Source organism: Notolabrus celidotus, chromosome 13 (assembly GCF_009762535.1).
Source record: "Notolabrus celidotus isolate fNotCel1 chromosome 13, fNotCel1.pri, whole genome shotgun sequence".
Lineage (NCBI taxonomy): Eukaryota > Metazoa > Chordata > Actinopteri > Labriformes > Labridae > Notolabrus > Notolabrus celidotus.
The window spans coordinates 23064851-23081203 of NC_048284.1; the positions used below are offsets into that span (position 1 = coordinate 23064851).

At 42.5% G+C, this 16353-nt stretch overlaps 1 protein-coding gene across 4 annotated transcripts; it reads right to left on the reverse strand.

Annotated features, from left to right (window-relative positions):
- Window positions 1-385: 385 nt before the first annotated feature.
- Window positions 386-16067, reverse strand: gzf1 (GDNF-inducible zinc finger protein 1). Of its 4 annotated transcripts, none has more exons than XM_034700039.1 (8): window positions 15967-16067; window positions 13433-14415; window positions 12994-13177; window positions 12703-12872; window positions 12488-12582; window positions 2183-2350; window positions 1891-2048; window positions 386-1699 (listed from the first exon to the last, which is right to left on the reverse strand). In XM_034700039.1, the coding sequence occupies exons 2-8, from the start codon at window positions 14398-14400 to the stop codon at window positions 941-943; spliced, it is 2502 nt and encodes an 833-aa protein (XP_034555930.1). In that variant the 5' UTR covers window positions 14401-14415; window positions 15967-16067; the 3' UTR covers window positions 386-940. The 4 variants fall into 4 exon arrangements, with proteins under 4 accessions (XP_034555930.1, XP_034555933.1, XP_034555932.1 ...); XM_034700042.1 differs by having other exon boundaries at window positions 13433-14412; window positions 15967-15992; XM_034700041.1 differs by lacking the exon at window positions 15967-16067 and adding an exon at window positions 15879-15944.
- Window positions 16068-16353: the final 286 nt, after the last annotated feature.

The following is a 16353-nucleotide window of genomic DNA, read 5'->3' on the forward strand; positions in this document are numbered from 1 at the left end:
GTAATTGGTGACAGCCTTTTAAATCCTTGGGGATTACACAGGTACCTTCTGTATATAAACAGCTTAAATAACAGCTGTGTTTACATGGAAAAGGTTCCAAGGAGAGAAACGTGCCAGAACTTTGAAGGATTAAGGGTACTTCATTTATATGACCATAAATCATGAGCAGGGTTGCAGAAAGTGTTTCTAAAGGTGTGTGGAAAGCTACTGGAGGATTCACAGGGGTGCTGTTCTGTTGCTGCCAAGGACTTCTGTCAAGTTTCCCAGCACATTAAACCCAACACCAAATTTTTAATCCTTCAGCACGATGTAACAGATGGCGTATGTTAAAGTTGAGTGGAATGAAGTAAATGTGACGTGGTGTTTTCGGTAAATATGAAACGAGTTAAACAGTTCCCTTCATTTTATTTGTGGTGGACATAGTTTGTTCCTCTCATCACATAACATCATTATACCATAGCTCTATACGTATAAAGACCGTGCATAAAGCTCATGAGGAGTCTCGTGATTTTTAATGATTACTTTACATTCCAAAAGACAGACAAACACTGACATCACATTCAAGTCTTCATGAAATACTGGATTTCAGCTCATAATTATTAACAAACAGCACATTGTCAAACCTGTATTGCTCAAGTATGTACAGAAATAATAGAGATAAAGATTGAAATAGATTTGAAATTCCCTATACCCAGAAAAATACTCTTTAAATTCAACCATTTTTCAGGGCGTCGGTTCGGCCCACTAGTTTAGTCACGAACTCCATGTGCAGAGGCTTTAGTCCTTCAGTGGGCCACCAAGGCTCGGCTGCAACCTGTGGCCCCTTTCCCTCATGCCACTCCCCACTTTCTCCCAGTTTTCTGCTCCATCAACTGTCTTGTCCTCTCCAATAAAGACATAAAAAAACCTGAAAATATAACTTTAAAAAAACATCAATTTTTTACACAGCATCTTGAGTCTGCACCTCTTCAGGTTCAGCTGTGGGTTTTTCTTCTGTCTTCTCCTGGTCATCTTTTAGGACAGCAGCTGTCTGTTCTGTGCCATTGAACTTCTCAGTAATAATCACAGTCTGAATATCTGGAGGCAAAATTTCTCCCTCAGAAGTGGAAGCTTTATTTTCTGAAACTGGAGCTAAAATGGTCTGTGAGGCCGCAGCCTCCAGGACAGATGATGTAGAAATAGTCGGGGTCTCTGTGTCTGACGTTAAAGTGCCATCAGAAATAGGAACCATGAGAGTGGCAGAAGCTTCAGAGACCAAGGGGATAGTCTGAGCCATGGACACCGGTATCGTGAAGGGGACGGGGATAGCTGACCCATCTATAGAAATGACACTAGCTCCCGTGCTGTCAGTGGTGACAATGGGCTGGATCTGAGTCCCTGGTGGCATCTCAGTGTGGATGACCGTGATCCCGCCAAGGGCGCCGTGGCTGACCAAAGCAATGGCGCCATGAGTTGCCCATTCAGGGGGCAGGGTGACAGGCTCAGCCTGCAACAAAATGGAGTCAGTGTTGGTTTTAGCGGTGCCAGCAGCAGCAGCATCACAAGAAGCAGTACCACTGTTTTTTCCAGCAATGCCTTTCTTCTCCCCTGCTCCTGATTTGTCTGTCTTTTCCTTTGTTGGGGTTTTGGGCTTCTTTTCTTCCACATTTCCTTCCAGCACCACAAGGTAGTTTTTCCAGGGAGCATCTGCATCATGAATCTGAATAATGAAAGAGCTATAGTTATTTACAGAGCAGTGAGGGATGTATAGTCCTTTAAACACAACTGTCAGAGGAGGAGCATGCATCGAGTAGACACTGTAGAAAAGCCCAAAGCCCTGAATGATGTTTCTTTCTCTTTTTTGATTAACAATCCTTTGGTCCTATAATACAATAAAATACAGCTGCTCACCATTGTGTGCCTGCGCAGGGTGGACTTGTCTGTAAAGGTACGTTTACAAAGACCACACATGTAGGGCTTCTCTCCTGTGTGAATGCGTTGATGCCTCTGCAGAGCGTTGAGCTGGGTGAAGTGTTTATCACAGTCTTTACAGCTGTACGGACGCTCACCTGACAATCAACACAGAGAGAGAGCAGACGTTAGAAAACGAAAGCAAAGTTTAAAGAAAAACAGAAGACAAAGTAAGGATGAAAAAACAACATAGATTATTATTGTGACAAGTGTTGATGGTTTTTACAATTACCTGTGTGTATTTTTAAATGCTGGTGGAGGGAATTCCTCTGAGCAAAGCCTCTGCCACATTTTTCACACTTGTATGGCTTGGACCCTGTGTGGATGTTTGAGTGGTGTCTCAGGTATTCTTTAGATGCAAAGCTCTTCCCACAGGCCTCACACATGAACGGTTTCTCTCCTAACGGCAGAATTTAAAGACAAGGATTAATCTTTTTTAACATATGGTCCAGTAGGGTTATTTGCAGGCTTCAAAGTTAATATATTAAACCATATACACTGTGTTCCAAATTATTGTGCAAGTTGCATTTTTGTGAATATTTTAAAAACTATGTCAACAGTCGTTTTCAAATTTGTCAAGAAGTCAGACAGTGAATATATTTCTTCAACTGTGTGGTTAATTCGTTTTACAGGTAGGTGTTCTTCCTGCATGGCCCTCAGCCAGCAAATAACTTGTAAAATTAAAAACTAGGCACCATTTTAAACAATCTATTGATTGAAAATAATAATATTTAGTTAGTAGTAGAAGTTTGAATACAGTTGTAGTAAATATTATTATTTTCAATCAATAGAACGTTTAAAATGGTGCCTAGTTTTTAACTTTCACAAGTTATATGCTCTTATCACCAACTTGCATAATAATTTGACACGCTCATTTCTCGCGATTCTGCATTTATTTATAAATACAGTCAATGTACTTTGAAAAGCATCATTTTAACCACACAGTTGAAGAAATATATCACTATCTGACTTGCTAACAAATTTGAAAACAACTGTTAACATAGTTTTTAAAATATTCACAAAAATGCAACTTCAGGGTTCACACTCTTTTCCAGAGATCATTTTCCAGGACATTTTCATTGATGATCAAGCTGGTATGACAGTCTAAATTTAGTTCCTAATTTAGTTCCTAAATAGTCTAATATTTTCCTCTCAGTGGAAGTCTACATTGAAAGACATGCAGTCTATGGCTATCAATGAAATCATCTCTTACATACTTAGAAATTATGGCAAATTGATAATAGAATAATGCAACCACAGATGTACAGCACTTCACTTTATTAGTGTAACCAAGTAACAATGATGGGCAACATCTCAGCTTTCTCTTTTCTCAAAAAATATAAAATGAGCTAAGAAAAAAAACAAAAGAGCCTGCAAAGGAATCAGGAAGCTGCCTTACTGAAATAATTAAATAATAATAATGATCAGAGGATCAGTGCATTAATGACCTAAATAGAACTGAATGACAAAAATGGCCGCAAATGTTTCTCAACTCAACTCAAACTCAAAATATACCTGCTTAATCAAGATATTCATCCTGCTATGTGGTGAATATAAAACAAAGGAAATGTCACATTTTTTTCTTGAGTTACCGTAAACTCTGAAAAAATCGCACCGGTGTAAAGACGCACTCTGTATTTGAAGATCTCTCAGAGATTTAAAAAAATGTAAACTGTCTTCCTGCATGGCGATGTCTATTATGATCAGCGATGTCTACAACGTGGAGTTTCTGTGCAGCTGTGTCGCTCTTTTTGTTCTGTTTGTTTTCACTATCAGGATTTGGACTCCTACTAGCTAGAGCAGGGGTTCACAAACTTTTTGGAGCCAGGGACCCCTTACAGGTGAGAAAATTGTCCAAGGCCCCCTCATAATTGTATCACAGGTTAAGCACATTAGTGATGTGTCATGATCAAAAGCTGCGGCTCTGAGAGTCAATGCTTTATAGTGAATCAGAAGAGCCGGCTCGCATCGAGAGAGTCCCAGTTTTTTCCTTTCCCTGCTTAGCTCTCACAGTGTTCAGCCCCAGCTCTGCTCACAGCAGAACTTTGTTTTGATTGGTCAGCATGGCGGCTATGTGGCCAATCACATGTGAGGATATAGGATTCAGGTGATGGAGGGGAGGCTGTGTATCGTGGCTTCATCTGTTCCTTCTGAGAGAGTCTTCTTGAAGACCGGGCAAATACTCATGGAGAGGAGAAAACGGATCAGCCCATCCAAGCTGAGGCATCTGATTTTTCTCAATGCCAACCTGAGGACATTAATAATGTTTGCTCCAGTTTGGTTCTAGTTCTGTATGCTTGAGTTTGGTTCTGGATCTGTTTGCTTAAGTTTGGTTCTGGTTCTATTTGCTTGAGTTTGGTTCTGGTTCTGTTTGCTTGAGTTTGGTTCTGGTTCTGTTTGCTTGAGTTCGGTTCTGGTCCTGCTTGCTTGGGTTTGGTTCTGGTTCTGATTTTGTTTGCTTGAGTTCTGTTCTGGTTCGGTTCTGGTTTTGTTCTGTTCTGGTTCTGTTCTGGTACAGTTTTGGTTCGGTTCTGGTTCAGTTCTGGTTCGGGCCTGGTTCGGTTCTGGTTGGGTTTGCTTGAGTTTGGTTCTGGTTCTGTTTGCTTGAGTTTGGTTCTGGTTCTGTATGCTTTAATTTAGTTCTGGTTCTAACCCTAATCCTAACCCTAACCCTTACCCTAATCATAACCTTAACCCTAAACACAACCCTAAACCTAATCACAAACCTAACCCTAATCACAACCCTAACCCTAACCACAACCTTAACCCTAAACACAACCCTAACCCTAATCACAACCCTAACCCTAATCACAACCCTAACCCTAACCACAACCCTAACCCTAATCACAACCCTAACCCTAATCACAACCCTAACCCTTATCACAACCCTTACCCTAATCACAACCCTAACCCTTATCACAACCCTAACCCTTATCACAACCCTTACCCTAATCACAACCCTAACCCTAATCACAACCCTAACCCTAACCCTAATCACAACCCTAACCCTTATCACAACCCTAACCCTTATCACAACCCTAACCCTAATCACAACCCTAACCCTAACCCTTATCACAACCCTAACCCTAATCACAACCCTAACCCTAACCCTAATCACAACCCTAACCCTAACCCTAATCACAACCCTAACCCTAATCACAACCCTAACCCTAACCAAAACCCTAACCAAAACCCTAACCATAATCACAACCCTAACCCTAATCACAACCCTAACCCTAATCACAACCCTAACCCTAACCCTAATCACAACCCTAACCACAACCCTAACCACAACCCTAAGCCTAACCCTAATCACAACCCTAACCCTAATACCAACCCTAACCCTAATCACAACCCTAACCCTAACCACAACCCTAACCCTAACCCTAAACACAACCCTAACCCTAACCACAACCCTAACCCTAATCACAACCCTAACCCTAACCCTAACCCTAATCACAACCCTAACCCTAATCACAACCCTGACCCTAATCACAACCACAACCCTAACCCTAATCACAACCCTAACCCTAACCCTAATCACAACCCTAACCCTAATCACAACCCTAACCCTAATCACAACCCTAACCCTAATCACAACCACAACCCTAACCCTAATCACAACCCTAACCCTAACCCTAATCACAACCCTAACCCTAATCACAACCCTGACCCTAATCACAACCACAACCCTGACCCTAATCACAACCCTAACACTAACCACAACCCTAACCCTAATCACAACCCTAACCCTAATCACAACCCTAACCACAACCCTAACCCTAACACTAACCCTAACCCTAACCACAACCCTGACCCTAATCACAACCACAACCCTAACCCTAATCACAACCCTAACCCTAACCCTAATCACAACCCTAACCACAACCCTAACCCTAACACTAACCCTAACCCTAATCACAACCCTGACCCTAATCACAACCACAACCCTGACCCTAATCACAACCCTAACACTAACCACAACCCTAACCCTAATCACAACCCTAACCCTAATCACAACCCTAACCCTAATCACAACCCTAACCACAACCCTAACCCTTACACTAACCCTAACCCTAACCACAACCCTGACCCTAATCACAACCACAACCCTGACCCTAATCACAACCACAACCCTAACCCTAATCACAACCCTAACCACAACCCTAACCCTAACACTAACCCTAATCACAACCTTAACCCTAATCACAACCACAACCCTAACCCTAATCACAACCCTAACCCTAACCCTAATCACAACCCTGACCCTAATCACAACCACAACCCTGACCCTAATCACAACCCTAACACTAACCACAACCCTAACCCTAATCACAACCCTAACCCTAATCACAACCCTAACCCTAATCACAACCCTAACCACAACCCTAACCCTAACCACAACCCTAACCCTAATCACAACCCTAACCCTAATCACAACCCTAACCCTAATCACAACCCTAACCACAACCCTAACCCTAATCACAACCCTAACCCTAATCACAACCCTAACCACAACCCTAACACTAACCCTAACCCTAATCACAACCCTAACCCTAATCACAACCACAACCCTAACCCTAATCACAACCCTAACCCTAACCCTAATCACAACCCTAACCCTAATCACAACCACAACCCTGACCCTAATCACAACCCTAACACTAACCACAACCCTAACCCTAATCACAACCCTAAACCTAATCACAACCCTAACCCTAATCACAACATTAACCATAACCCTAACCCTAATCACAACCCTAACCCTAACCACAACCCTAAGCCTAATCACAACCACAACCCTAACCCTAATCACAACCCTAACCCTAACCCTAATCACAACCCTAACCCTAATCACAACCCTGACCCTAATCACAACCACAACCCTGACCCTAATCACAACCCTAACCCTAATCACAACCCTAACCCTAACCACAACCGTAACCCTAATCACAACCCTAACCCTAATCACAACCCTAACCCTTATCTAAACCCTAAACCTAATCACAACCCCTCCGGTTCGGTTCTGGTACGGTTCTGGTTCGATTCTGTTCTGGTTCGGTTCTGGAATGGTTCGGTTCTGGAATGGTTCTGGTTCGATTCTTGTTCGGTTCTGGTTCTGTTATGGTTCGGTTCTGGTTCAGTTCTGGTTTGGTTCTAGTTTGTTTCTAGTTCGGGTCTGGTTCGGTTCTGGTTGGGTTCTGGTTCTGGTTCGGTTCTGGTTCTGTTTGCTTGAGTTTGGTTCTGGTTCTGGTTCTGTTTGCTTTATTTCGGTTCTGGTTCGGTTCTGGTTCGGTTCTGGTTCGGTTCGGTTCTGGTTCAGTTCTGTTTCGGTTCTGGTTGGGTTCTGGTATGGTTCTGGTTCGGTTCTGGTTCGGTTCTGGTTCGGTTCTGATCTGGTTCGGTTCTGATACGGTTCTGGAACAGTTTGGTTCTTTTCTGGTTCGGTTCTGGTTCGGTTCTGGTGCAGTTCTGGTACGGTTCTGGTTTGGTTCTTGTTCGGGTCTGGTTCGGTTCTGGTTCGGTTTGCTTGAGTTTGGTTCTGATTCTGTTTGCTAGAGTTTGGTTCTGGTTCTGTTTGCTTAAATTTTGTTCTGGTTCTAACCCTAATCACAACCCTAACAATAACCCTGATCATAACCCTAACCCTAATCACAACCCTAACCCTAATCACAACCCTAACCCTAACCAAAACCCTAACCCTAATCACAACCCTAACCCTAATCACAACCCTAACCCTAACCAAAACCCTAACCCTAATCACAACCCTAACCCTAATCACAACCCTAACCCTAACCAAAACCCTAACCCTAATCACAACCCTAACCCTAATCACAACCCTAACCCTAATCACAACCCTAACCCTAACCAAAACCCTAACCCTAATCACAACCCTAACCCTAATCACAACCCTAACCCTAACCAAAACCCTAACCCTAACCCTAACCCTAACCCTAATCACAACCCTAACCCTAATCACGGCCATAACCCTAATCACAACCATAACCCTAACCCTAATCACAACCCTAACCCTAATCACAACCATAACCCTAATCACAACCCTAACCCTAATCACAACCCTAACCCTAACCCTAACCCCACCACCCTAACCCTAATCACAACCCTAACCCTAACCCTAATCACAACCCTAACCACAACCACAACCCGTAACACAACCCTAACCCTAACCTCACCACCCTAACCCTAACCCTAATCACAACCCTAACCCTAACCCTAATCACAACCCTAATCACAACCACAACCCTAAACACAACCCTAACCCTAAACAAAACCCTCACCCTAACCCTAATCACAACCCTAACCCTAATCACGGCCATAACCCTAATCACAACCATAACCCTAATCACAACCCTAACCACAACCCTAACCCTAACCACAACCCTAACCCTAACCACAACCCTAACCCTAACTCTAACCACAACCCTAACCCTAATCACAACCCTAACCCTAATCACAACCACAAACCTAACCCTAACCACAACCCTAACCCTAATCACAACCCTAACCCTAATCACAACCACAACCCTAACCCCAACCCTAACCCTAATCACAACCCTAACCCTAACCCTAATCACAACCCTAACCACAACCCTAACCCTAATCACAACCCTAACGCTAATCACAACCCTAACCCTAACCCTAATCACAACCCTAACCCCAACCCTAAACACATCCCTAACCCTAATCACAACCCTAACCCTAACCCTAATCATAACCCTAACCCTAATCACAACCCTAACCCTAATCACAACCCTAACCTTAATCATAACCCTAACCCTAAACACATCCCTAACCCTAATCACAACCCTAACCCTAAGCCTAATCATAACCCTAACCCTAAACACATCCCTAACCCTAATCACAACCCTAACCTTAATCATAACCCTAACCCTAAACACATCCCTAACCCTAATCACAACCCTAACCCTAATCACAACCCTAACCCTAACCCTAATCATAACCCTAACCCTAATCACAACCCTAACCCTAACCCTAATCATAACCCTAACCCTAATCATAACCCTAACCCTAATCACAACCCTAACCCTAATCATAACCCTAACCCTAATCACAACCCTAATCATAAGCCTAACCCTGATCACAACCCTAACCCTAATCACAATCCTAACCCTAATCATAACCCTAACCCTAAACACATCCCTAACCCTAATCATAACCCTAACCCTAATCATAACCCTAACCCTAATCACAACCCTAACCCTAACCCTAATCACAACCCTAACCCTAATCATAACCCTAACCCTAATCATAACCCTAACCCTAATCACAACCCTAACCCTAATCATAACCCTAACCCTAATCACAACCCTAACCCTAACCCTAATCACAACCCTAACCCTAATCATAACCCTAACCCTAATCATAACCCTAACCCTAATCACAACCCTAACCCTAATCATAACCCTAACCCTAATCACAACCCTAATCATAACCCTAACCCTAATCACAACCCTAACCCTAATCACAATCCTAACCCTAATCATAACCCTAACCCTAAACACATCCCTAACCCTAATCATAACCCTAACCCTAATCACAACCCTAACCCTAAACACAACCCTAACCTTAACCCTAATCACAACCCTAATCATAACCATAACCCTAATCATAACCCTAACCCTAAACACATCCCTAACCCTAACCCTAATCACAACCCTAACCCTAACCCTAATCACAACCCTAACCCTAATCACAACCACAACCCTAACCCTAACCACAACCCTAAACACAACCCTAACCCTAATCACAACCCTAACCCTAACCCTAATCATAACCCTAATCACAACCACAACCCTAAACACAACCCTAACCCTTATCATAACCCTAATCACAACCACAACCCTAACCCTAATCATAACCCTAACCCTAACCACAACCCTAACCCTAAACACAACCCTAACCCTAAACACAACCCTAACCCTAATCATAACCCTAATCACAACCACAACCCTAACCCTAACCCTAATCATAACCCTAACCCTAACCACAACCCTAACCCTAAACACAACCCTAACCCTAAACACAACCCTAACCCTAACCCTAACCACAACCCTAAACCTAATCACAACCCTAACCCTAAACACAACCCTAACCCTAACCCTAATCATAACCCTAACCACAACCCTAAACCTAATCACAACCCTAACCCTAACCCTAACCACAACCCTAAACCTAATCACAACCCTAACCCTAAAAACAACCCCAACCCTAACCCTAATCATAACCCTAATCATAACCCTAACCACAACCCTAACCCTAAACACAACCCTAACCCTAACCCTAACCCTAACCCTAACCTTAACCCTAACCCTAGGATCAGGGTGAGAATGGTTTGCACAAATGCACAAAATTGGCCATTTATAAGGCTTCTCATAAAAACACTGTATGTAAAAGGGTTTTCAACACAAACCATTAGTTTTTGCAAAGTTAAGGTAAAATATACGGCTACAAAAGATCCTAACTCTCAGATAGTCTTCTCGAACACCGCAAATACTCATTGAGAGGAGAAATCGGATCAGCCCATCCAAGCTGAGGCATCAGATTTTTCTCAATGCCAACCTGCAATGAGGACATTAATAATATTTGCTCTAGTTTGGTTCTGGTTCTGTATGCTTGAGTTTGGTTCTGGTTCTGGTTCTGTTTCTGTTTGATCGAGTTTGGTTCTGTTTCTGTTTGCTTGAGTTGGTTCTGGTTCTGTTTACTGTAGTTTGGTTCTGGTTGCTTGAGTTTGGTTCTGGTTCTGTTTGCTTGAGTTTGGTTCTGGTTCTGTTTGCTTGAGTTCGGTTCTGGTTGGGTTCTGGTTCGGTTCGGTTCCGGTTCGGTTCTGGTACAGTTCTGGTTTGGTTCTGTTCTGGTTCGGGTCTGGTTCGGTTCTGGTTCAGTTCTGGTTTGGTTCTAGTTCAGGTCTGGTTCGGTTCAGGTTGGGTTTGCTTGAGTTTGGTTCTGTTTCTGTTTACTTGAGTTTGGTTCTGGTTCTGTTTGCTTGAGTTTGGTTCTGTTTCTGGTTCTGTTTGCTTTAGTTCGGTTCTGGTTCGTTTCTGGTTCGGTTCTGATCTGGTTTGGTTCTGGTTCGGTTCTGGTACGGTTTTGGTTCTTTTCTGGTTCAGTTCTGGTACGGTTCTGGTACGGTTTTGGTTCTTTTCTGGTTCAGTTCTGCTTCGGGTCTGGTTCAGTTCTGGTTCGGTTCTGGTTCAGTTCTGGTTCGGTTCTGCTTCAGTTCTGGTACGATTCTGGTTGGGTTTGCTTGAGTTTGGTTCTGGTTCTGTTTGCTTAAATTTAGTTCTGGTTCTAACCCTAACCCTAACCCTAGGATCAGGGTAAGAATGGTTTTGTAACAGAATAAATGCACAAAATTGGTCAATTATAAGTCTTCTCATAAAAACACTGTATCTAAAAGGGTTTTCAACACAAACCATTAGTTTTTGCAAAGTTAAGGTAAAATATAAGGCTACAAAAGATCCTAAACTAAGAGCTGTTCGGGAGTCGAAAGAGCTGGCTCTTCTTTGAGAGCCAAGTTAAAAGAGCCGGCTCTCTGAAAAGAGACGAACTTCCCATCACTAAAGCACATGCTTACTACCATTTGCACTCTTAGTTGCCCTTGGAACTATTTGTATTGTAAAACGTATCAATGTAAATACTTCAGACCTGTACCATAGTGATAAACAGATAACACTTCAATTTGAATCAAGTAAATACCACTTGTATACTTTAAAACAGAGGGTCATTTCATTCCTTGTGGACTCAACATGACAGCATTTATACTTTTCAAGTAATTGATCTTAAACGCTTTCAGAAAATTAACAGTAGCAAGACTCACATATCCCTTCAAGCCACCAAATGGTATCATAAGAATGGTGTATATGCTGTTTTGTAATGACACAGCACAATTTAAAAATGTATTAGAAATGTATTCAAATTATTTCACGGACCCCCACGCTATGGTTCACGAACTCCAGGGGTCCCAGGACCCCACTTTGAGAACAACTGAGCTAGAGTACGGTAATTGAGCTCTCAGCCTGCAGAGAAAGTTGTGAGGCACAGACCCCCAAGCTCTCTGCCCGACTCCACTGGTCACTCTATAACTTAAATATAAGACTCTTTGAATCAAAAGAGCACTCTACAAGATTCATGTACCATAAAACAAACAATATACCCCCGTTTTCTGTGAATGCATGATTATGAAGTGAAGGAGAAAAGATGTGAAAAAAGTTGCGCAGTGTTGCTGTCTTTTCCAGCACAGCGTGAACTCAACTTTCAATGAATGTGGATGTGTTTTGTTAATCGGGTCAGGTCGCCATGTTGGAATCATTTTCCAGGACTATATGTGATTTTCCAGGACATTTTAATTTTTCTTCCATTTTCCAGGTGTTTTCCAGTACTGGAAAACTGGTCAACCGTTTTCCAGGTTTTCCAGGATGCGTGGGAACCTTGAACTTGCATAATAATTTGGAACACGGTGTAGAGCAGTATCAACTGGTCCTAAATTCACTCTTACCTGTATGAGATCGCTTATGATAAGCCAACATGTGCTTCTGGGTGAACCGGGACTCACACTCGTCACACGCAAACGGCTTCTCTCCTGTGTGAGTCCTTCAGAAATAAAAACAGACAACTAAGTCCCTCACCTTTTTCAGAAAACAACTTTCAAGATGGTTAAAGGGACAGAATAACTGAGATGATCAAGCCATCAATCATTAGAGCACTTCGTACCTTCGGTGCATCTTGAGCGCAGAGTTCTGTGTGAATTTTGCCCCGCAGTCAGTGCACTCAAAGGGCTTTGCACCAGTGTGTGTCCTCTCGTGCAACAACAGGGCCGTTTTGGAGCTGAGCGTCTTTCCACAGTCAGGACAGACATGCCGCAGGTTGTTGCGTTCATGCACCTGAGGACAAAGAAGTAACATGACACAAACATGTTTAAAATGTTACCCTTTGTACATTGAACTTATCATGATAATGCAGCAAATAAGGTTTGGGAATAGTCAGCGTGTGGTTTATTCTCACCTGTCGCTGATGGCGGACAACATCCTTCTTTCGTTTGAAAGTTTTTGAGCAGGAGTCACATGTGAAGAGCCGCTCAGTACTGTGGACATGCTTCTCATGGATCTTCAGATTGCTGCGGTTAGCAAAGGTCTGTTGACAGGTCTCACAGCGATAGATGACATCTGCTTGTACTCCATGATAAGTACTGCCCAGGAGAACAAACACAGGTTGCAGAAACAACACTTTGTTTCATAGCTAGCACATACACTCATGGTCATTTCATATAAAGCATTCTTTTTTTTTAATCTGGCAATTTAGATTTAGCCTAGTTAACATCTGAGGGTGTGGGAAATCAGTTTTATTACCACTAAAAGAACTGGTGAACAAAATCAGAACTATGAAGATGAGCAGATCATATACAGATCAATACATTAAACCTAGCAGTGTTATCAAGTCTTACCTGATGTGCTTCAAGTAACTTCTCTCATAGTGGAAAGTCCGCTGGCACTTGTCACACTGGAACTGGGCCTTGGATGTTCTCTTTAAGGGCTCCTTGGACTGCCCCTCCTCCCCCTCCTCATCTTCCTCTCCCACATATAACATGTCTTCATCAGGATCACTACCCTGCCCCTCACATTCCCAATCATCCAAATCAGGGGCCGGCATTCCCATCCATGATTCATCTCCTGTCTCTGGTTGATTATCTGCTGCAGCATCAGCTTCTTTCCAGTCCTCCTCTCCCTCTGTGTCTTTACTCTTCACCTGTTTTTCATTGTTGGCAGCCTTTTTTTGGGGAGTTGAACGCCTCTGAAGGATCCTCAGTTTCAGCTGTTTTCCTGGTGTTATGTTGTCTTTTGTGGTGTTTTTTGTCTTCAGTTTTTTTGAGATGACTTCTTTCTCAGAGCTCTGTGAAGCGAGCTGCCTCTTGAGAAGTAAGCTTTTCGGCTGCCTCTTTACTCTGGATCTATTTTCTGTCTCTCCAACACCCAGGTCCTCTTTATCAGCAGGCTTCAGTATTTTCTTAGTAGGTTTTTCCATCACTTCATCATTCATGGCATCAGCACAAACCTCCAACAGATCCTCACAGTCTAAAAATTGTGCCGCTGCTTTAACATCCCCAATCTTGTCTCTTGCAACTTTAACTTGACCAGTGTACACAAAGTCCAGAAACTTGGAGAAGCAGTTTGAATGCATGTTTGAAAGAAGTAGTTCGTCTCTGGTGGCATCCTGGGAGAGAAGGATCTTCTTGAAATAGCCACTAGATGCTGCCAGCATCACTTGGTGGGTCAGGAACTTCTTTGTGTCTCCCTGATAGTCCACCTGCACCGTGACATCACTCAGGTGTCCCTGCACCAGGAGCTCATGCAGAGAGGCCAGGATGTTCTCATGGTGGGACTTAGAGGTCAGCTGCAGTATTTTGACCCCCATGTTTCATTGATGCTGCTGAAAGAGAAGATTGATGAGAAGATTAGCATTAAATTAACTTTGTAAACATGTGCGCATGCTTTTTTTTTTTTTTCAGAAATAAGACAACTGGTTAAAGCTGCTATTGGTAGTCGTGATATAAACATCAGTTTGGAGAGAGATTTCAAATGCCAACACTACCCCTCTCACCAGATCTCCCCTACTTCTTGTGCTTATTCTATGAGAAAGTAGTGCCGGCTTCCCAGCCAATCAGGACAACCTCGTAGGGTCCGCCACTCGACCAATTAGGAGAGAGGGTCGAAGAGTAGCTCTGACAGTGTTGCCAACACCTCAGTGAGGAAAGTAGCTATTGGCTGTCCTAAAAGTCACTAGAAGTCGCCAAATGACGTCATCACTTCATTTGCATAATTTAAATTGTAATGGACACTGTAGGAGAGACGTGTAACGTTGAGGGAGAGACAAAATGAGAGTTAAAAACACTCTAAATATGTTTATAACTACACTTAAGAGCCTATAACAAATCACAGTAAAATGTGAAATTTTCAGCCATAACATTTTCAACATTTTTAGTACAATCTACATAAACTATCTAAATCGACCAAAAAGAGACAGTAGGCGGGATCAGCCAGCGGTGTTTTCGTACATGCTTGATACATTTGCAGTCTTAATGCTGAGGGTGAACGCCTCCTGCTCTGAATGCAGCCAGGACGGACTCACAGCAGCATCCACTGCTCACTGAGAAGAGTGAGAACGATACATGCTTTCACGTCAGTCTCCAAAAGTATACATTAACACCAGAAAAAGTCACTAGATCTGTCGCTAGTCGCTTTTTTGAAAAATAGTCGCTAGAGGTCGGAAAACTCGCTAAACATAATGACAAAGTTGCTACGTTGGCAACACTTAGCTCTGATTGGTCCGTGATAAAGGGAGCGAAGGAGAATAATAACATTGCTTGATACAGAGGCATTGAAAAACACATAGATTTGGCCATAATCTCAAATTACTTCAATTACTGATGAGTACTGATGGGTATTATGACTTTTTTCCCCAAACCCAGCAGAAAAAAAGAATCATTTTTTTCCCAATTCCTACCAGCTGCACCTTTAAGAGCAATAACCCTCATATTTTTGCCTGGCAGGTTTTAGCATTACTGGGTTCACTGCTGGTGCGCTGAAAGTTGCATGTAAACAAATTATGATTCCTGCCTGGTGCTGAATTGCCCTGCTGTTTGGGCAAAAGAGCAGCTAATGTGAAGCTTAATGCTTGTAGTGTTAATCAAAATATACAATCTCTATCTATATATCTCAACCAATATTGCCACAGTAGACTAAGTACTGATATAGTCGCCTTTGCCTCGTTAATATTACAAGTTGAGCCTAGTGATTGCTAAGTGTAGCACAATATAGGGACAAAGGTTAATATGCCAGCTAGCTAAGAGCAGCTGCCAACATAAAGAAGACGAGATAGAAATGGTCCAGTACAGTTTATATACAGCACAGAGCACACATGGTGTTAATGAACGAACAGCCGCCAGTGAGCTACTCAACAACACGAAGCAAGTTTTCTTACCGTAAGCTCGCTAAAATGGCAGCCCCATACAAATGCTCTGTACGGAGGAGGAGAGTATTTCCTGTAGAGAGCGCTCCGACCCACATCCGGTACTGTGCTGCTGATCTGGGATCAGCTGCTGGTTTATAATCATAGCAACATGTTACACTCTAGGTAACATAAACTGATCCTGGATCAGTTTAGCAGCTTTTAAGAGTATAACGAGAAATGAGCGCCTCTGACAATTGTTTTCACCCTATGTTTTAAGATAGATATACTTTATACTTTATTTGATCACACATTGGGGGAAATTATTTTGTTACATCAGCTTACAACACGGGACAGGGGAATACAACAATATACTTACATACTTAAAAATATAATAACAATAATAATAATAGTAATGAT

Bases quoted from the DNA above. Each gene is read 5' to 3' on its own strand.
- gzf1 (XM_034700039.1), bottom strand. From the start codon at position 14,400: ATGGGGGTCAAAATACTGCAGCTGACCTCTAAGTCCCACCATGAGAAC. The intron at 13,178-13,432 runs GTAAGACTTGAT...TCTCCTGGGCAG, and splicing joins AGTTACTTGAAGCACATCAG to TACTTATCATGGAGTACAAG. The intron at 2,351-12,487 runs GTAAGAGTGAAT...TTCTGCCGTTAG, and splicing joins TCATAAGCGATCTCATACAG to GAGAGAAACCGTTCATGTGT.